At 37.2% G+C, this 22065-nt stretch overlaps 1 protein-coding gene across 3 annotated transcripts in view; it reads left to right on the top strand.

The window, feature by feature from the left end:
- Window positions 1-22065, top strand: part of ASAH2 (N-acylsphingosine amidohydrolase 2) — a 123264-nt gene that overhangs the window by 70168 nt on the left and 31031 nt on the right. For all 3 annotated transcript variants that reach the window (XM_021072693.1, XM_021072694.1, XM_005671250.3), the window contains 8 exons: window positions 5028-5148; window positions 7127-7252; window positions 8423-8509; window positions 10797-10901; window positions 11028-11109; window positions 18467-18582; window positions 19593-19687; window positions 21267-21306. In XM_021072693.1, coding sequence (XP_020928352.1) covers window positions 5028-5148; window positions 7127-7252; window positions 8423-8509; window positions 10797-10901; window positions 11028-11109; window positions 18467-18582; window positions 19593-19687; window positions 21267-21306 — 772 coding nt within the window. The remainder of the gene's footprint in view (window positions 1-5027; window positions 5149-7126; window positions 7253-8422; window positions 8510-10796; window positions 10902-11027; window positions 11110-18466; window positions 18583-19592; window positions 19688-21266; window positions 21307-22065) is intronic.

The following is a 22065-nucleotide window of genomic DNA, read 5'->3' as shown; positions in this document are numbered from 1 at the left end:
TTGTCCTAATACTGTTTAAAAAATTTGAAATGGATGAAGGCAATCAAAAAGTACTACAAACTCCTAGTTATAAAATAAGTACTAAATCATAATATACAACATGATAAATATAATTAACACTTCTCTGTCTTATATGTGTAAGTTGTTAAGAGAGTAAATTCCAAGAGTCCTTATCAAAAATATTTTTCTACTTCTTGAATTTTTTTAACTATATGAGATAATGGATGTTCACTAGACTTATTGTGATAATCATTTCATGATGTATGTAGGTCAAATCATTATGCTGTATACCTTAAACTTATAGAACATTGTATGTCATTTATACCTCAAAAAAAAACTGGAAGAAAAAATTCAAAATGCATGATAATGCATCCCATTGTCCACGATTGCACTGGAATAGTGCAATAGTTCTAATGCTCTATTATGGAAAAATTTAAATATATATACCAGTTTAGAGTGATTAGTATAATGAGTCTCCACGTAACAATTACCCAGCTTCAATAATTAGTAATCCTCTGACACTTTGTTTCATCCCTTCTCTCTCTTTTGTTTGTTTTGCTAGAGTATTTATTTATTTCCCCAATACATTATTATTATTTTTTCTACTGTATAGCATGGTGACCCAGTTAAACATACATGTATACATTCTTTTTTCTCACATTATCATGCTCCATCATAAGTGACTAGACATAGTTCCCAATGCTACACAGCAGGATCTCATTGCTAATCCATTCCAAAGGCAATAGTGTGTATCTGTTAACCCCAAGCTCCCCATCCATCCCACTGTCTCCTCTTCCCCTTTGGCAACCATAAGTCTATTCTCCAAATCCATGATTTCTTCTCTGTGGAAAGGTTCATTTGTGCTGTATATTAGATTGCAGATATAAGTGATCTCATACGGTATTTGTCTTTCTCTTTCTGACTTCACTCAGTATGAGAGTCTCTAGTTTCATCCATGTTGCTGCAAATGGCATTACTTTGTTCTTTTTGATGGCTGAGTAGTATTCCATTGTTAATGTATACCACTTCTTCCTAATCCAATCATCTGTCAATGGACATTTGGGTTGTTTCCATGTCTTGGCTATTGTAAATAGTGCTGCAATGAACATGCAGGTGCATGTGTCTTTTTTAAGGAAAGTTTTATCCAGATAGGTGCCCAAGAGTGGGATTCCTGGGTCATATGGTAGTTCTATGTATAGATTTCTAAGATACCTCCATCCTGTTTTCCATAGTGGTTGTACCAGCTTACATTCCCACCAACAGTGCAGGAGGGTTCCCTTTTCTCCACACCCCCTCCAGCATTTGCTATTCGTGGACTTCTTAATGATGGCCATTCTGACTGGTGTGAGGTGGTATCTCATGGTTGTTTTGATTTGCATTTCTCTAATAATCAGTGATGTTTAGCATTGTTTCGTGTGCTTATTGGCCATCTGTATATCTTCTTTGGAAAAATGTCTATTCAGATCTTTTGCCCATTTTTCAGTTGGGTCGTTGGCTTTTTTGCTGTTGAGTTGTATAAGTTGTTTGTATATTTTAGAGATTAAGCCCTTGTCAGTTGCATCATTTGAAACTATTTTCTCCCATTCTGTAAGTTGTCTTTTTGTTTTCTTTTGGGTTTCCTTTGCTGTGCAAAAGCTTTCAGTTTGATTAGGTCCCATTGGTTTATTTTTGTTCTTATTTCTATTGCTTTGGGAGACTGACCTGAGAAAATATTCCTAGGGTTGATCTCAGAGAATGTTTTGCCTATGTTCTCTTCCAGGAGTTTGATGGTGTTTTGTCTTATGTTTAAACCATTTTGAGTTTATTTTCATGGATGGTGTGAGGGTGTGTTCCAGTTTCATGGATTTACATGCAGCTGTCCAGGTTTCCCAGAAGTACTTGCTGAAAAGAGTTTTTCCCATTTTATGTTCTTGCTTCCTTTGTCAAAGATTAATTGGCCTAGGTGTCTGGGTTTATTTCTGGGTTTTCTATTCTGTTCCATTGGTCAGTATGTTTGTTTTGGTACCAGTATCACACTGTCTTGATGACTGTGGCTTTGTAATATTGCCTGAAGTCTGGGGGAGTTATGGCTCCTGCTTGGTTTTTGTGCCTCAGAATTGCTTTGATAATTCTGGGTCTTTCGTGGTTCCATATAAATTTTTGGATTGTTCTAGTTCTGTAAAAAAATATCATGGGTAATTTGATAGGGATTGCATTGTATCTATAGATTGCTTTGGGTGGTATGGCCATTTTTACAGTATTAATTTTTCCAACCCAGAAGCATGGAATATCTTTCCATTTCTTTACATCTTCTTTAATTTCCTTGATTAATGTTTTATAGTTCTCAGCATATGTCTTTTACCACCTTGGTCAGGTATATTCCCAGGTATTTGATTTTTTGGGGTGCAATTTTAAAAAGGTATTATATTTTTGTATTCCTTTTCTAATATTTCATTGTTAGTATACAGAAATGTGACTGATTTCTGAATGTTAATCTTATATACTGCTTCTTTGCTGAATTTGTTGATCAGTTCAAGTAGTTTTGAGGTTGACTCCTTAGGCTTTTCTGTATATAGTATCATGTCATCTGCGTACAGTGACAGTTTTACCTCTTCTCTTCCTATATGGATGCCTTTTATTTCTTTTGTTTGTCTGATTTCTGTAGTTAGGACTTCCAATACTATGTTGAATAAAAGTGTTGAGAGTGGGCATTCTTGTCTTGTTCCAGATTTTAGTGGGAAGGCTTTCAGCTTTTCTCCAATGAGTATTATATTTGATGTGGGTTTGTCATAAATGGCTTTGATTATGTTAAGGTATGTTCCCTCTATACCCACTTTGGTAAGAGTTTTTAATCATGAATGGATGTTGGACTTTGTCAGATGCTTTTCTGCATCTATTGAGATGATCATGTGGTTTTTGACTTTTCTTTTGTTAATGTGGTGTATGACATTGATTGATTTGCATATGTTGAACCATCTTTGGGCACCTGGGATGAATCCCATCTGGTTGTGGTGTATGATCTTTTTTATATGTTGTTGGATTCGCTTGGCTAAACTTTTGTTGAGAATTGTTTTGCTAGAGTATTTAAAAGCAAATACGAGATATCATTTTACTCATAAATATTTCAGTGTGTATCAGAGATGAAAACTCAAATATAACTACAATCCATTATCAATGAAAATATTAAAAATAATTTCTTTTTTTATAAAATGATTTTTATTTTTTTCCATTATAGCTGGTTTACAGTGTTCTGTCAATTTTCTACTGTACAGCACGGTGACCCAGTTATATATACATGTATACATTCTTTTTTCTCACATTATCATGCTCCATCATAAATGACCAGACATCATTTCAGCAACCCACTCTTAAGCATATATCCAGACAAAACTTTCCTTGAAAAAGACACATGAACCCACATGTTCATTGCAGCACTATTCACAATAGCCAAGACATGGAAGTAACCCAAATGTTCATCAACAGATGATTGGATTAGGAAGAAGTGGTATATATACGCAATGGAATACTACTCAACCATCAAAAAGAACAAAATAACGCCATTTGCAGCAACATGGATGGAACTAGAGACTCTCATACTGAGTAAAAATAATTTCTTAATATAATCTTAAACCCAGTCTTGGTTCAGTTTTCCCTGATTGTATCAGTTGTTTTGTTTGAATCAGAGTCCAAATAGTCCACAAACTACATTTGCTGTCTATGTGTCTTAAGTGTCTTACCAAGTAACAGTTCTTCTCCTTTATTTCTAGGCCACTGAGTTCTTTAAGAATTTTTAAATCAATAAATATTTCACCAAACCATGGATTTTTTGAAAGATCTGGCAACACTGGCTTATCCTCCCATCAGGCAGCATTTGGCTGCAGCCCAGTAGAGACTGTGGTCCTTAGGAAATGCACTTGCCTCTGGTTTTCCACAGTTCATGGTCCCTATTATATCAGCCAAACTCCTATATTGCCTACCCAGCCCCATAGATAGGGTGCTAGCCACCTCTGATCTACATATACATCTGTTGGCCAATGAGAACTGAACCTTAAATGATGATTTGAAGCTCCTAAGCAGCTCTAGTCAATGGTCAGTTTTGTGTACCATGGTACTTTGGTAGAAATGTTTAAAAAGCTTTAGTAAAGAAAAATCAATGTAAGATTACATTCTAAATTTAGCTTGACATTTGATTAATTGGCATTTCTCTTTTCTTGCATATTCATGCTAATTTGCTTTACAGCTTTCAGTCGTGTAAACACTTTTTTTCAGCTGTGTGGAAGACCGCTGTACAAGGTGTCACAAGCAGAATACTGGTAATAACAGCCTATCTCTCCAGGATGTTGTGAAGTTCAAATAAAGTAACAGATGTGAAATTAACTTATAAACCCTATAGCTCTATACTTAAACAAGGTATTACTGTGCATATGGATTATGCATAGCATAGCATCCTTTTTCACACCCTTGTGCATTTACTTTGGTGTTCTTTCTCCCTGGAATCCCTTTAGGAAGTAATTGCTGGTCATCTGTGGTCCCAAACATTTTATGCCTATTTATTTATAGCATTTGTCACATTGTAATAAAGCTTTTTCTTTACTCTGTTGTCTTCTGCAAGATTCTAGAGTAGACTGCAGTTTATGCAGTGGTTGGCACAGAGCAGACTCTCCATAAATGTCTATTGAGTTGGGTAGTATTGACTTGAATAATTGTTATGTGTGTATCTGTCTTGAGGGACAAAGTCTATGTTGATTCAGTTCTTTAGGTATATCATCTGGTAACTGACCAGTATTGGCTCTTGTTAAAAGTTTATGATGAAGATAACAATGATGAAATATTCATAAAATAATGTTTTAAAGTCAGTGTTCAGACTTCTTGAGTATATTATTAATAATTTAAGTTCTTTAACAATGAAAGAACCTAAATGTGGAGTGCCTATCATCAAAAGAATTTTTTTTCTCCCTATGGCGAAAATTCAAGTTCTAGTCATCATTTTGGCCTCAGTTAATCCAGTTCTCTTCAACAAGAACTTAGGGCTTCTTGTTCTTTTATAGCTGGTTTGCTATCCACCCAGTCAGCATGAACAACAGCAATCATCTTGTAAATAGCGACAATATGGGCTATGCATCTTACCTTTTTGAGCAAGAGAAGAACAAAGGATATCTACCTGGACAGGTGAGACTTTATGTCATTGAGAGCATCATCTTAATTCACTGAGTATCATCATTCATGCAATGTTTGGAATAGCTGATTCAGATCGTCATTGAAGTGTCATTATGGCTGTCACATACTGATTTGCTTGGATGGAAAGAAGTCTTCAATCTTCCTGATTGGGAAAGAAAAATTCAAAATGACTAATAACTTTCAAATAGTCTATTTGTATTGATGACTTCATAAAATTACAATTAGTTGCATGTGGAAGGGCAAATTCAAAATTTTTGCAGTCTGTGTAGCTTTTGATCAACTTGGGAATATGATAAACTTGTGTTGATGCTTACTTTCATTTTCAGAGCTGTAAAAGTATTAAGCACCTTCTTAATGATGTTAAAAACCTGAATGAGGACAAGGGGATGTGTCCTTTCCTCTGGTCCAGACTTCCCTCTTAATTTCCTTTCAAGGGCTTTCTTGAAATATGGCTGAAGTCAGAGACAACCCTAATCTATTTGACATGTTTTTATAACTTTGAGTGCTGGGATCAGTGTTGGAGGCCTGGAAACCCAGCCTATGTACTCTAGAATGCTTGCCAGCTCTGCATAAATTACTGACCACAGACAGATAAATGGCAAGGAAGGACCCTGCTCTGCTTGACCCCAGCATCCAAGCTTCAAATGCAGAATATGTGATGGGATGACGTCAGGCCCTTGTCTTAAATAAGTGTCCCATTAGATATTAGCCCCAGGAACATTTGGTCTGATTTGTAGCTACCTTGTTGACAAATCTCTCTTTTTTTCATTTTAGCCTATTTTTTAATTTATTTTTATTTAAAAATTTTTTTCCTTTTTAAGGCCGAACCCACGGCATATGGAAGTTCCCAGGCTAGGGATCAAATTGGAGCTACGCCACAGCCACAGCAATGCAGGATCCGAGCTGCATCTGCTCCATATACCACAGCTCACAGCAACACCAGATCCTTAACCCACTGAGTGAGGCCAGGTATCAAACCTGCAACTTCATGGGTCTTAGTTGGATTTGTTTCTGCTGCTCCGCGATGGGAACTCCTTAGCCTATTTCTTAGGGAAAAGAGTTTCCTTTTATATTTTTAGAATGAAAAAAGACACACAATCTCCTATACTTGCCTATCTCTTCCTCTAAGAAAAGTGAAAGACATTTAAGGTGCAATGGTAGACCAGTTGGGTTGAGGTTAAGGTCTCACCCTACCCTAAAATTTTATGTTGGTATTTCAGGTTGAAGAAATAGAGAAAAGATACAGGGAGGGCAAGGCTGGATGGTGATACCGTATCAAGGTTTAGTTTTGCAACAGAAAATCCAGATTTGCTCTTTACCTTTTCAGCCAATAGGATATTTATTTTTTTATTTATTTAGTGTTTTTAGGGCCACACCACAGCAATGGAAGTTCCCAGGCTAAGGGTTGAATCAGAGCTACATCTGCCAGCCTACACTACAGACATAGCAACTCGGGATCCAAGCATCTGTGACCTACACCACAGCTCATGGCAACGCCGGATCTGCAACTCACTGAGAGAGGCCAGGATCGAACCCTCGGCCTCATGCATACTAGTTGGGTTCATTACCACTGAGCCACAACAGTAACTAGGATATTTATTTTTAGAGGGAAAATGGATCTCTGAGCTCCTGGTTCAACAAAGACACTCGATTGATAGGTCAGCATTTTATAACCTGTTGTCCATTGTCTTTTTTGTCAAAGTGTTTCTGTCTAAGACACAAATGTGAAACTCTCCTACTTGAAACAACTTTATGGATAATTGGAATATCATGAGCAATAATATGTATGCTGACTGCAATGGGAGCTTTCTCAAAAATAAAAAATTTCTCTGATATTGCACATCCTCCTTTTATTGTGCACACATGATTTTGAATGTTTCACCAGAGTGGATTAATATTTTGCATTTTTAATGGACCCCTTATGGGAAATAAGAAAGAATAAAAGGCAATTGTTTTTTTCTTTTGGCAGGGACCATATGTAGCAGCTTTTGCTTCATCAAACCTGGGAGATGTATCCCCCAATACTCTTGGCCCAAGTTGCATCAACACGGGAGAGTCTTGTGATAATGCCAATAGCACATGTCCCATTGGCGGGGTAGGTAATTATGACATGAAATCTTTGTTTTTGCATCTCATGTATGTTTTTTGTTTAACTATTCAGAATTAATTTATAATTATGTTCCCCTCAAGTATACTCTGGCCTACTTACAACCAGCATTTCTTTTCTCAAAAGCCCTCCTAAATTTTGAATAGGTAAAATTATAGTTTACCATTTCATTACGTTTCTTTTTTTGAATGGTAAGGCAATTCTAATACGTCAGAGGTTAAATACTCTTCCCCAAACATGGACAGCCTGACACGTTTTGCCCTGCCATTTCTGAAGTCACAATTTAGTACCCCAAACTGTCTGCCTGAGACATTTCTTCACTGGTTATAAAGTCAATAGCTTTTTCTAAGATTATAAAATCGAAATTCTTTTTCCTTTCATATAAATTGCAAACAAAAAAAAAATGTTGCTGTAAAAACTCAAACCACATGAAAAGTATAGAAAACAAAAGTCCCCGTTTACTTCTCTCCTTTTCTCCCAAGTTATTGCTCTCACACCTTTTTTTTTTTTTTCTTTTTAGGGTCACACTTGCGTCATATAGAAGTTTCCAGGCTAGGGGTTGAATTGGAGTTGCAGCTGCCAGGCCTATACCATAGCCACAGTAATGCCAGATCCGAATCTGCTATCTACACCACAGCTCATAGCAATGCTGGATCCTTAACCCACAGTGCGAGGCCACAGATTAAACCTGTATCCTCATGGGCACTGTGTCAGGTTCTTAACCCACTGAGCCATGATGAGAACTCCAAAGTCTTTTTTTCTCCTTTAATCTTTCAATTTCTGTCAATGCAAAGAATTCTCTCTTTGCTGTTTAAACTTAACATTTTAATTATTCATGAGATGGAGCATATTTTAATGTTGAATGGCCATTTACCTGTGTGTGTGTGTGAGAATTATCTCTTTCATCTAATCCACCTGAGGTTTGGTTTCCTTATTTTTAAAAATAAGTTTCTGGAAGAGATGATTTCTAGTGACATTCACTGCTTTAATTCCATGAATGTTTTTGTTTTTTGTAATCTGTAAGTTGAGAGAACATCTAAAAAGAAAGGCTAGAATGTGGCTTTCAAAAAATCGAGTTGTGTAGATTCACTTGTCATTTTCCATCTTGAAATAATTGCTTATTTCACTGAGAACACATCTTGTGTCATTTTGTTCCAGCCTAGCATGTGCATTGCTATGGGACCTGGACAGGATATGTTTAACAGCACTCAGATCATAGGACGAATAATATATGAGAAAGCAAAGGTAAGCTGTAGGCCAGCTTTTTTTCATCTTCTTTCAAAATTTTTCTTTAAAATCCACTGACATTGTTCATTAGGAAGTAGATAATTATAAGGAAGACAGCAAGAGCTCAAGTAGCACCAAGGAGTCTGGAAGACTGAACGCTGTTTTTTGTCAACTAGGAAGGTTGCTTTTGCAGACCACACAGGAACCTCTCTCTGACTGCTTGCCTCTGACTTCTTATATGAAGTACATTTATTATTATTGTTATTATTTTTGCTTTTTAGGGCCACAATTGTGGCATATGGAAGTTCCCAGGCTAGGGGTCAAATCAGAGCTACAGCTGTTGGCCACATCACTGCAAGGCGGGATCTGAGCCGCATCTGAGACCTACACCATGGCTCAAGGCAACCCTGGATCCTTAACCCACTGAGGGAGGCCAGGGACTGAACCTGAATCTTCATGGATACTAGTTGGGCTTATTTCTGCTGAGCCAAATGGGAACGCCCAGGAAGTACATTTAAAAACAAGTAATCAGGAGTTCCCATCGTGGCTCAGTGGTTAACAGACCTGACTAGTATCCATGAGGATGCGGGTTCAATCCCTGGCCTTGCTCAGTGGGTTGGGGATCCTGCGTTGCTGTGAGCTGTGGTGTAAGTGACAGATGTGGCTTGGATCCCACATTGCTGTGGCTGTGGTGTAGGCCAGCAGCTACAGTTCCAATTTGACCCCTAGCGTGGGAACCTCCATGTGCTGTGAGTGTGGCCCCAAAAAGACCAAAAAACCCCCCAAAATCAAGTAATCAGGAAAACATTCTCTTTCAGCCAGAATGTTTGCTTTAGATGGTGGGATGATAGATTGTAAAGTGTTCAATTAATGTAGTATTGTCTATGACCAGACTGACCCAATTCTCTGACCATTTCTTAACTTTTTCTTCGTGACAGTTAAAGTAAAGCTGAGGGCACAGCTCCTGGCTCTTGCAATTTGGATTCAGATTGGTCCTTGGTCTTTTTTGATATGGCAAAGATCATCCATCTTACATTTTTTAAAAAAAGATTTTTTGATGAAAAGAGAATCTCATCTCCAGGGAGCTTACTATGAGTTACTCCTTCCTCTCCTAAATTTTCTGTTCCAGTTTGCTTACATATTTTATATCAGCTCCTATGGAGACATTTCTGATAGAAAAGACAAAGGGTGGCTTTGAGCTTGAGCCAGCTCTGAAAAAGATAGTTAAGCCTTTTCCTTTTTATAGCTTATGAATACTTTTGTGCACATGCCCTTGTGTGTGTGTGTGTTTAAGTAAATATTTTGTCTCTAGGGTTCTAAAATGTTTCAGGAGCAATTAAAGGAGAACAAAACACCTTTAAAAACATCAGATACCAGCCAGCCTAATTGCTGCAGTTTCTTTTTAATTACTGTGGTATCGTCAGTGGATTGTTCTAAATTAACAGACTCTATTCAGGGTGTGCACCCGTGACACAATTTGGTGTCAGAAATTTTGTTACTGCTCTGGGCCTAGGAGCCATAGAGATTTGTCCCACATCCTGGAATCTCCTCTCGACAAGGCACACGTTCCCTCTTCAGCAGAGGAGGCAGCTGCAGCTGGTGTTACTGACAACTTATCTTGAGAATTGCCATGAGGCAGGAAGAGTGGGAATGAATGAGGGATCAGGAAAAGGCCCTTGTGATGAAACCGGGTCTGCCTCTATTGTGTAATGTGGATCAATACAAACAAACATTTCTAAATCTCTTTTAACTCATTTTTCATACAATTAAAAAAAGCATCCATTGACCATATTGGGGGAGAAAAAAAAAAAAACATCAGATTGTGAACGGTTCGGGAGCTGATGTCTATGAAGTGGGGCCTGAAGACTTTCAACCCCTCCTTGGGCACCAGCCTGCCAGAGGACTCAAGGACTGTGAGAGGGAAAACTCCAGCGGCCTCCCTAACCATACACTCTTGTTCTGACAAAGAAGATAATTTGGCCCACGTACTTCTAACCTTAAATTTTCTTGAGTAGTTTCAAGTGAGATTGGAGTCTTTCATGACATAGCCTGCAAGACTGGGATTTTATATTTGTGGAAAATAGACTCAGGTCAACAGTCACAGGGTCTTTAAGTTTCTGGGAAGCACTTGGGCATTTGGAAGTGAGATCTATATGTTCTTTTTAATCAACCAGCAAAAAAACAAAACTTGGCTGAGAGATGCTTTTCCAAACTAGTTCATGGTGACAGTTGATAGTATTCATTTTAGGTTTTTTTTTTTTTTTTTTTTTTTGCTTTTAATGCTAAGCCTGTGTGGGTTTTCTAGGAACTGTATGCCTCTGCCTCCCAGGAGGTAACTGGGCCATTGGCTTCTGCTCATCAGTGGGTGAATATGACGGACGTCACTGTCTGGCTCAATTCCACACATACAGTAAGTGTCACTTTGTCACACTGATTATGCCACAAGGGTAAAGCTCTGGGCTGATCTTATTATATACTTGAAATTCAACTTCTGTTTCTTTTTTATTTTTGTTTAAAAATTTTTTTTTTCCTTTAGGGAAAAACGTGTAAACCAGCCTTGGGCTACAGTTTTGCAGCTGGCACAATAGACGGATTTGGAAGCCTCAATTTTACGCAGGGTGAGGTGCAGTCTTATGAGAGTTATGGTTCCAGGTTCTGAACTCCAGGGTTCTGTTCCCTGACAGGATTTAATGTAGCCAATACGTTTACTATTTTTATTTTAAAATTCGGTGGTGTGTGATCTTTCCAGGTTTTTACATGATTTCCCAGGGGTAGGTATCTTTCATAACTCTTCACTGACTCAAATAGAATCAGAGATTCTCTTTGCATTTCAATCTATGGAGAAATAATTTAAAATTGGGCTGTGGCTGGGGTGGCGCTGGAGTTGTGCAGAGCAGGGTTGTCATCGTAACTTTGATAATATGATTTGGCCTTTCCATCTGGTTATTACTGTCTCTTTCCTGGGTTCTTTTATTGGAGCCCAAATTCCTTAGGACAGAAGCCTTTAGGAGTCTAAGGAATGTGGTCCCAGGTCCTCTACTTGGGTGTATTTCCATGAATTTATAATAGATTATTATAGGTTTTTTTTTTTTTTTTTTTTTTTTTTTTTTTTTGTCTTTTGTCTTTTTGTTGTTGTTGTTGTTATTGTTGCTATTTCTTGGGCCGCTCCCACGGCATATGGAGGTTCCCAGGCTAGGGGTCGAATCGGAGCTGTAGCCACCGGCCTACGCCAGAGCCACAGCAACGCGGGATCCGAGCCGCGTCTGCAACCTACACCACAGCTCATGGCAACGCCGGATGGTTAACCCACTGAGCAAGGGCAGGGACCGAAACCGCAACCTCATGGTTCCTAGTCGGATTCGTTAACCACTGCGCCACAACGGGAACTCCAATAGTAGATTATTATAGGTTTTGTACTTCATCTACAGTATTGCTGTGATAACATGGCATTGTAAAGTAGAGGAAGTTAAAAAAAAATGGAAGAGTATCACCTAAGGTGACAGTTTGGGTTATTTCATTTTTGTCTGTTATGTACATATATTTTGGAACTAGTAGTTAAATTAGTAAATATAGTTGCAACGTGATACATTTGGCATCACCTTTCCTATTAATATTTCATCTGGTTTGGTCTAATGTTCTAAAATCAGTATTTTTTAACAGCTTTATTGAGATGTAATTCACATAATATACCATTCACCCATTTAAAGTGTATAATTAATTCAGGGGTTTTTAGTGTATTCACAGGTATATGAAACCACCACCACACTCAATTTTAGACCATTTTCATCGCCTCAGAAAAGAAACCCTGTACCCTTTAGCTATCACAACCCATTTCCCATCTCCCAGACCTAAGCAGCCATCAATTTTTCTATCTCTATATTTTCCTGTTCTCAACATTTCATATAAATGGAATCATAACAAATGTGGTTTTTTGTGTTAGCTTCTTTCCCTTGGTGTCATGTTTTCAAGGTTCATCCCTGTTGTAGCATGTAACAGTACTTTATTCCTTTGTATGACTGATTCCATTGTATGGTTTTACCAGATTTTGTCTGTGCATTCCTCAATTGATGGATGTTTTCATTGCTCCACTTTGGAGCTATTTGGAATAATGCTGCTATAAATATTCATATTCAGGGTTTTGTGTGGCCATAGGATTTCATCTCTCCTCTTGGGCATATACCTAGAAGTGGAATTGCTGGATCATGCAGTTAACTCTGTGTTTAATTATTTGAGGGACTACCAAACTATTTCCAAATGGCTGCACAATTTTACATTCTGATTCATCAGCTGTTCTGAGGATTTTGATATTTCCACATCTTTACAAATATTTTTTGTATCTGCCTTTTTGAGTGTAGCCACCCCCTGGATCTTGAGCGGTATCTCATGGTTTTGATTTGCATTTCCCTGATGATTAATGATATTGAACATCTTTTCATATGCTTATTGGCCACTCGTGTAGCTTCCTTGGAGAAATATCTGTTCATATATTTTTCTTATTTTTGAATTGGGCTATTTGTCTTTTCATTAAGTTGAAAGTGTTCTTTATGCTCTAGGGATGCCTCCTCCCTAGGCTTCTTAGGTCCTTCTGTTGTGGTGGGCTGACTACTGCAGGCAATCTGGTTGGCTTGTCTGGCCCTTAGTCTGGTTGTTTGCTAGGTCCTATCTTGTGCAAATGGTGCTGGACACTGCTTGGTGGGGTTGGTCATGAGGTGGCTGGCTTTCCTTTTATATTACTTTTCTAAATCTGTAATTTAACTGATGTTAAGTTTCTACAAACTAAAATCTGGTTTTGTACTCTTCAAACTATTTTTATATTGTTACTTTTTCTTCTTCTTTTTGTCATGTGTATGATATCTACAAACATTGAAAACCACAGTAGATAATGTTATGATCTCTGCTTTCAACAATAACACATATTTTCAAGAAAACAGTCTCTTATATTTTCCCATGTATTTACCATTTTGATTAGTCTTCTTCATTTTAGATTTCTCACATACTATTATTTCTTTTTAGCTTGAATAATGTCAGTTCTTTAAGAGCAAGTTTCCTGGTCACCACTTCTCCCAATCTAAATCAACTTTTTCTAAGCCTTTGCTAATGTTGATATTTTGACCTTTTCCCGTGAACCATGAATGTTCTTAATGGCATCTAGAATGGTAAATCCTTTCCAGAGAGGTTTAAATTGACTTTCCAAGATCCATCAGGGAATTGCTATCCATGGCAGCTCTATAGCATTATAAAATGCGTTCCTTAAATAATAACATTTGAAAGTCAAAATTTCTCCTTGATCCATTAGCTTTAGAAGGGTGCTGTGTTAGCAGGCATTAAAACAATATTTATCTTGTACATCTTCATCTTTTTCTGAGCAGTAGATCTGAAAATATATCTTTAAATATTAAGTTAACCCTGTTGTTCACAGATATGTGCTGTCATGCAGGCTTGGTTCCATTTATAGAGCACAGGCAGAGTAGATTTAGCACAATTCTTTTTTTTTTAATTTGTATAATGATTTTTATTTTTTTCCATTACAGCTGGTTTACAGTGTTCTGTCAGTTTTCTACTGTACAGCATGGTGACCCAGTTACACATACATGTATACATTCTTTTTTGTAACATTATCATGCTCTATCATAAGTGACTAGACATAGTTCCTAGAGATTTAGCACAATTCTTAAGGTCCCTAGATTTTTAGGATGGTAAATGAGCCATGGTTTTAACTTAAAGTGACCTGCTGTATTAGGTCCTAATGAGGGAGTCAGCCTATTCTTTAAAGTTTTGAAGCTGGGCATTGACTCCTCCTCTCAATCTGTAAAAGTCTGAGATGGCATCTTCTTCCAAAAGAACATCATCTCACGTACATCAAAAATCTGTTTTTCAGTGTAACTGCTTTCATTAATTAATCTTGGATTATTCTTCTGAATAACTTTCCACAGCTTCTACATTAGCACTTGCTGCTTCACTTTCTACTTTTATGTTATGGAGACAGTTTCTTTCTTTGAAAGTCATTAACCAGTCTCTGCTAGCTTCAGACTTATACTCAGTTTTCTTCTGCAACTTCCCCACCTTTCTCAGCCTTCACAGAATCGAAGGTCTTGCTCTGAATTAAACCTTGCTCTGAGGCTTTTGCATAAAGGAATGTTGTGACTGGTTTGCTCTGCTTTTCCAAACATTAAAACTTTATCCATATCAGTATGAGGCTGTTTCACTTTCTTATCATTTAGGTATTCCCTGGAATAGGACTTTTCATTTCCTTCAAGAAATTTTCCTCTGCATTCACAACTTGGCTGACAGTTTGGCAAAAAAGGCCTCATTTTGTCTATCTTGGCTTTTGGCATGCCTTCTTCACTAAGCTAAATATTTTCTAGCTTTTGATTTAAAGTGAGAGGCGGGATTCTTCCTTTCACTTGAATAAATAAAGACTCTTATAGGGTTATCAATTGGCCTAATTTCCATATTGTTGTGTCTTAGGGAATATGGTGGCCTGAGGAGAAGATGAGAGATGGAGGTACAGCAAGTCAGTAGAGCAGTCTGAATACACACAAAATTTATCAGTTCAATTTGCTGTCTTATATGAGTGTGATTTATAGTGCCACAAAACTTTTGCAGTAATAACATCCAAGGTGACCGATCACAGATCACCATAGGAAATATAATAATAATGAAAAAGTTTGAAATATAGCAAAGATTACCAAAATATGACACAAAGTCATGAAGTTAGAAAATGCTGTTGGAAAAATGGCACTGATCCACTTACTCAATGCAGGGTTACCACAGTCCTTCTATTTGTAAAAAACAGAGTATCAGGCAGGATATCAGTAAAGCACAAGAAAATGAGGTAAGATTTTTTTTTATATCTTTTATGGGCTATTAGTATTCTTGCATTTCAGCTTGAAGAACTCCCTTTAGCATGTGTCTCATAATTTATGTAGGTTTTTTTCATTCTTTTTCATTTTTTTCACCTTTAATGGAATAATTTCTAGTGACTTGTTTTGAGTTCACAGATTACTTCTTCTGCTTGATTAAATCAGATGTTGATGCTCTGTGTTGCATTGTTCAAGTCACTCATTCTATTTTCCAGCTCCAGAATTTCTGTTTGCTTCATTTTTATGGTTTGTGTCTCATTGCTGAACTCTCATTTTGTTCGTAATTGCTTTCCTGCCTTTGTTGATTTGTCTGTCTGTGTTCTTCTGTAGCTTGCTGAGCTTCTTTGAAACAATTATTTTGAGTTCTTTGTCAATTCATAGATCTCCATTTCTTTCGGGTCAGCCTTTGGTAAATTATTGTGTTCCTTTGGTGGTGTTGTGTTTCCTTGATTTTTATTGTTTCTTGTAGACTTCATTTTGTCTATGCATTTGATAGATCAGTTACCTCTTCCAGACTTTATAGACTGGTTTTGGTGAAGAAAGACCTTCACCTGAGGGTGGCTGCAGAAACATTGTCTGGATGATCTGTAGTGGTTCTAGCTCCAGGGAATCCCAAGTGGTATAGCGTCCATGCAGTTCTGACAGCTTAGGCCATCAGTGGTGAAGATCGTATGGTTCTCAAAGGCCAATGCTATGGATGTGTGCAGCTATTGTGGGTACTGTTGGGATCTTCAGTACTGAAGGCCGCTGGGGACCTCCTGACCTCCTTTTCTCCTTCAGGGGATGTCATGACTAAGGGCATCTCTTTTTTTGTGATGTTTGGTTTGCGAGTACCCTCAAGTGGTGGTGGCACTGTTGTCTGATACATGGGCACCCTGGAACAGCAACATACCTGAGATCTGGAGAATGGGTACTTATGAAGCAACCACAGCTGTAGAGTCCAGGGAACTGGCTTACCAGCAGCTCTATGCCTGAGGGATGAGCACATATGGAACAGCCTTGGTCTGGTGACTAGAACACATGCACTTGCAGAGGAAGGTGATTCTCAGGTTCACACCCATGGATGGCTTGCAGTGGTAGTGGCTCCAGTGCCTGAGATACAGGTAATTACTGGGCATCTATAAATCTTGGGTCTGGAACTTAAGCAAACACAGTGTGGCCACAAAGTTTGGGTCTGAAACATGGGAGTGCATGGAACACCTATGGCTGTGGGGTCAGGGATATGTGTGGGTTTGGGGGTTGGGAGCTGAGAGCCCTGATTCCAAGGCAGTGTGACAGCAGCTCCTTATGGGAGAGGTATAGCAGGATATCTCTCTCCAGGTGATCCATGGTAGCAATGATCATTGGTTACCTCTGTCACAAAATCTGCTCGTGTCTTCTGTGGAGCAGGCTGTTGGAGTCTGCACTGATGAAAAGGTTTTCTTTTGGAAAAGCTGTGCTGCTTCTATTGTTGAGGCTATTGAGGTTCTCAGCTGCAAGTGTTCCCAGGGTCTTCCACAGAGTAAGCCCAGGGACCATGATGGCACCTGTTATGTGGCTGATATTGATAGCTTCTCTCCTCCTTTGTTCCTACCTGTCCTGAGATGTTTCAGCTAAGCCAACATCTCCAGTTATCCCTTCCTTGTGGTTATCCTGTTTTTTGTTCCACTATGTTGCTGTAGGTTTTTAATTACGATTCTTGAGCCCTCCCAGGGCTATTTTCTTTTGTGGATAGCTAATTATTATACTCTCTGAGGAGATGACACCTGGTATCTTCTACTTTGCTAACTCACTGAGTTCACCTTCCTGTCTTAATATGGGCATTTAAAGCTATCACTGCTTTCACTGCATTCCATAAGTTTTTTTTTTTTCCCCTTTTTTGTACTGTGTCTTATGGAGTTCCCCAGCCAGGGATCAGATCTGAGCCCCAGTTGCAACCCACACTGCAGCTGTGGCAGTGCCTAATTCTCAACCCACTGTGCTGGGCCTGAGATAGCACCTGAGTCCAGCACTCCAGAGATGCCACCAATTCTGTTGTGCCACAGCTGGAACTCTGCCTTCCATAAATTTTAGTATATTGTGTTTTTGATTGCATTCATCTGAAAGTGTTTATATATTTTCTTTTGATTTCTTTTTTGACCTTTAGCTATTTGTAGGTTTCTTAATTTCCACATATTTGTGTGTTTCCCAAATTTTATTCTTGCATTTATTTCTAATTTAATTACATTGTCGTTAAAATACATACTTTGTATTATTTTTACTTTAAAAAAATTATTGATGTTTGTTTTATGGCCAGCGTATAGTATATTTTGGATAATGTTTTCTATGTACTTGAGAAGAATGTATACTATGTTGTTGGATGGAGTGCTCTCTCAGTATCAGTTAGGTCTAGTTACCTTCTAGGGTTGTTCAAGTTTTATATTTCTCTTTTGGTCTTCTCACTAGTTGTTCCATCTATTCTTGAAAGTGGGTTATTGAAGTTCCAACTATTATTGTTAATTTTCTGTTTCTCCCTTCATTTCTGTTAGTTTTGGTTCATGTATTTTTGTGTTCAGGTTATTAAGTCAATGTATGTTCATCGTTGATATATTTTCCTAAATGATTATAGATTCTAAGTTTTTAGGTTTAGTAGTTTAACAAAACTTATCCCCAGATTATGGATTTTAGGCTGATGGTTGTTTTTTATTGCTCATGGGTGTGTGTACATAATTAAGTGGAGATGAAAGAGAGGGTCTTTAGAGGCCACAAGTCAAACACCTGGAAGTTCAAGGTGGCCTTATCTTATTTAGTTTTCAAAATAGGAAAAAGGTGACTTACTCCATCAATTATATTGTTTTTATTTGCAATTATATTGTTTTTATTTGCAACATGGTTCAGGAAGAGCAATAGAAATAAAACAATATATATTATTTTATTCTATTAACCACACTGGGGATCGAATTAAATAATGGCTCCTACTTTAGGATATACAGGAAATTTTGCCTCTTCTATCATTCAAACTGTTTGGGATCATTGAGCAACAACCTTAGTAAAATCCCTGAAAGTCCTAAACGCATTGTTGTACAACATTTGTCAAAATAATGACATTTTTTTCAGAGGGTTTGAATCATATTAATCATAATATTTCTAATAGGAACAACAGTAGGGGATCCATTTTGGGACAGTCTTCGGGATCAGATCCTGGGCAAGCCATCTGAAGAAATCAAAGAATGCCAAAAACCAAAGCCAATCCTTCTTCACACTGGAGAGGTAGACATCAGATACAAATAATAGATCTGTATTGAATATAGATTTGTGTTATTTAGATGTTCCCACATCAAATTTTTAATATTAAAAATATGGATGCTGTGAGTCTACCTCTAAGAAATAAGGGGTGTGATTATTAAATACGTTGATTTAGATTTTTACATCTGTAATAAATAACTAGAATAACTGAAACAGTGGAAAAGGAAGAATAAGATGAATATTTATCTTATTCAGGATCATTTATGTTGTCTCTGGGACAAGAATGAACACAGAATTCTTTGCAGAGAAAAACTTCTCAGGCTGTTTTCCAACAATTCAGGAAACATCATTAACTAAAGCAATGTTCTTTAAATACTCCTTTGGAACATGGATTTTCATATTCTAAATTTCAAAAGGTCATGTCAGTGTCCATAATATCATGGATTTTTGAAGTAGAACAAAATTTAAATAGAGTTTTTTCTAATATTAAAATTCTTCAGGAGGAAGAAAGAGAGAAAATGAAGGCCTAGAGAGAAAGATTCTATCCTAATCTGAATATGGTAAAGGATAGATTCTCTTGGAGAAAACTTAAAAAGTAAGGCAAGACTTGGTGACTGAAGATTTAAAGTGCTATTAGAATAAAAAGAGAAATCATGAATATAAACTATTCCAGATGATGGTAATTCCGCATTCATCTTGTATGAGGATAGTCACCGTGGTAATAGAGGACAACCCTTGGTTATCTGTTACACGCTGTGATTGCATAATGACAAGTCCCCCAAAAACTTCACAGATGAGAAAATAAGTCTAGGTTAGTGGGGCCCTGAGATTTGAGATTCGCATGTTATTACTAGACAGACTATTTAATACTACATTATGAATTAGAAAAAAATATGTCATAGTAGGATAACACACCCCAAACATCTGGAAACATTTAAAATCCTTTAATAAAGGGATTTCTGTGAGCATCATCTGTCTCTTGACAATTGAAAGAATAATAATCTTAATACACTTTTCATGTTTTTGGTTCTCAGCTGTCAAAACCTAATCCCTGGCACCCAGATATTGTTGATGTTCAGATTATAACTCTGGGGTTCTTGGCCATCGCTGCTGTCCCTGGGGAGTTTACGTAAGTTCTTCTTTTTTATTTTGTGGCTACATGTGTTAATTATTGTGAATGTGTTTCTGTTGGAATCACTTCTTATCCTGGGCAGATAACTCTGCACTGACTCTTTTGTATCCTACCGTGCTATGTTTGGCAACAGTGACCAATATTCCCCCTCTTTTGGTGGGTCCTCTGAAGAGTATTATCTCTGCCTATTACTAGTGGGTAACTTGAAGGAAATGTAAAAATTTGAAAAGTTATCTTTCAAAATCAAAATAATGCAGTGAATTATTACGCCAGTAGAAAGACCTGAATATTTTAATATTCAGATCTTTAATATTTTAAAATGCGGGAACTTGAAACAATCAGTTTAGGTATTAGAAGCATGGAAACGTTTTAAATTGGCTCCTTATGCCGTCTTTCCTGTCTTTGTTAATAGCAAATTTATATTTCTCCATTGCTCAGGCCCTAAATCTTGGAGTCATCCCTGAATTCTCTCTTATTTTAATTTTCCCTGCTTTCAAGTCTTCAGAAAATTCTGTACATTCAATAATTTCCATTATTCCCCCCTCCTGCCCCCATCTGGGTCTAAGCCACCATTATGTGTCACCTAGGTAACTACAATAACCTTCTGTCTTACCTTCTTGCTTTCTCCCTTACTCCTCTATTGTCTTTCCTTAATATTATAGCCAGAGTAATCCATGTAAAACCTAAATTACATCATATCTCTTCTCAAAATCTTCCAATGGCTTCCCAGCTCCCCAGATAAATCCTCAAATGCTTATAATATCCAGTGATCCTCTCCTTGGCTTCTTTGCAATTCCCCGACTACCAAGCATGCTCCTATTTTAGGGCTTTTTTTTTGCTTACGGTGCCTTCTGTCTGAAACACTTACCCTTCAGTTATCCCCATGGCCAACTCTTATTCCTTCAATTCTCCGCTCAAAACTCTTAACAGAGATCCCAGTCCTGCTTCCGCTATATAACCTTGTTTTCGCCCACCCCTGCTCTCACCACCACAAACTCATCACCACAGCATCAGCACTAACACCACCATCACTACACCATTCTTTCTTCTTTACCCTACTTTATGTTTTCCATAACGCTTATTGTCATCTCACTTTTAATTTGCTTATTGACCATCTTCCCTCCCTAGAATGTAAGCTCCAGACTGTTGAATCATTAGCACTTTGAAGTGGGTCTGGTACGTAATAGGTGCCCCCTATTTTATTGGAGGATTAAATGAATGAATGAATGAAGAAATTCTTTGTTAGGAATATTACACTCTCTCCTCTCCTCAGCTCTTATTAACATAGAATGCAACCGGTTGTTGATTCAGTGAGGTGAAGATGATTGCGATTATTTGCCAGTGATATTCATTGTTTCTCTTTTCCTCCTTCAAGTAGTCTGTTTCAGTTCAGGATTTGTTTTGGAGATAGGGCAGCAAGAAGAAAAAGCTGCACTTTAACTTGTATGGTTTCTGTGTATTTTACTATTGTGTGATGAACCAGGGTTACTTTTTGGCTTTCACTCCAAGTCTTTCTGTATATCTAACACATATTCTGAATAGGAAAACACTTGATAATTCTGTTTTCTTGACCCAGGACCATGTCTGGACGGAGATTTCGGGAGGCAATTCAAGAAGTAAGTTAAAAATCAAATATCTATGCATTTTTATTCTATGTGAAGAGAAAAGAATTTCTATTCCTATGATCTAGTACCTTTTAAATTAATCTTTGCTAAGATGGCTAGTTTTAAACGTCTAGAATGTAACAGATGGAGGTGAATATGAAATACTGATGGCATAAGAACAAACTTAAAAATATAAGTGAACTATAGTAGGATTAAAATAGTTTATTCATATTTATGTATTAATAATTAAAAATGGATAATGTTTTATGGATTCAGTAATAAATGACTTCAAGTAATTAATATCTTGAAGTCCTATCTAAACAAAAATCTAACACATGTTAAAAATTCTGTATTTTATCTATATTTGTGATTTTATTTATATTCAGAAAGTATTGTAAATTGTTCTAAAATGACATAATCAACACATGTCTTATTATTTGGAGTTGGAAATAACTACTGTGGTTAGCTAATATGCTCCCATTATACTTTTTAGAAAATTGATAAAATACCTATATTTTAGTAAGAAGGTTCTGCCTGTGCAAATATAGTCATTAAGATGTTCATAGATCCACTGATTTGCGCAAGGGTAGTGCGGAGTTATGGCCCTAACTTTTCCTCAAGGACTCTTTGATACTCCTGCATTCCTAGGCAGTTTTTGTCATTAGGAAAAATGTGGTTAAGATAGATATCTTACATTAATGATTCATATTTATAAAGGTATGTCAAATATAACTGACCTGACAATACACTTTAAGATGAAGAGAAATTTTA

Source organism: Sus scrofa, chromosome 14, assembly GCF_000003025.6.
Source record: "Sus scrofa isolate TJ Tabasco breed Duroc chromosome 14, Sscrofa11.1, whole genome shotgun sequence".
Classification (NCBI taxonomy): Eukaryota; Metazoa; Chordata; class Mammalia; order Artiodactyla; family Suidae; genus Sus; species Sus scrofa.
This window is presented reverse-complemented; position numbering and strand designations above follow the sequence as displayed.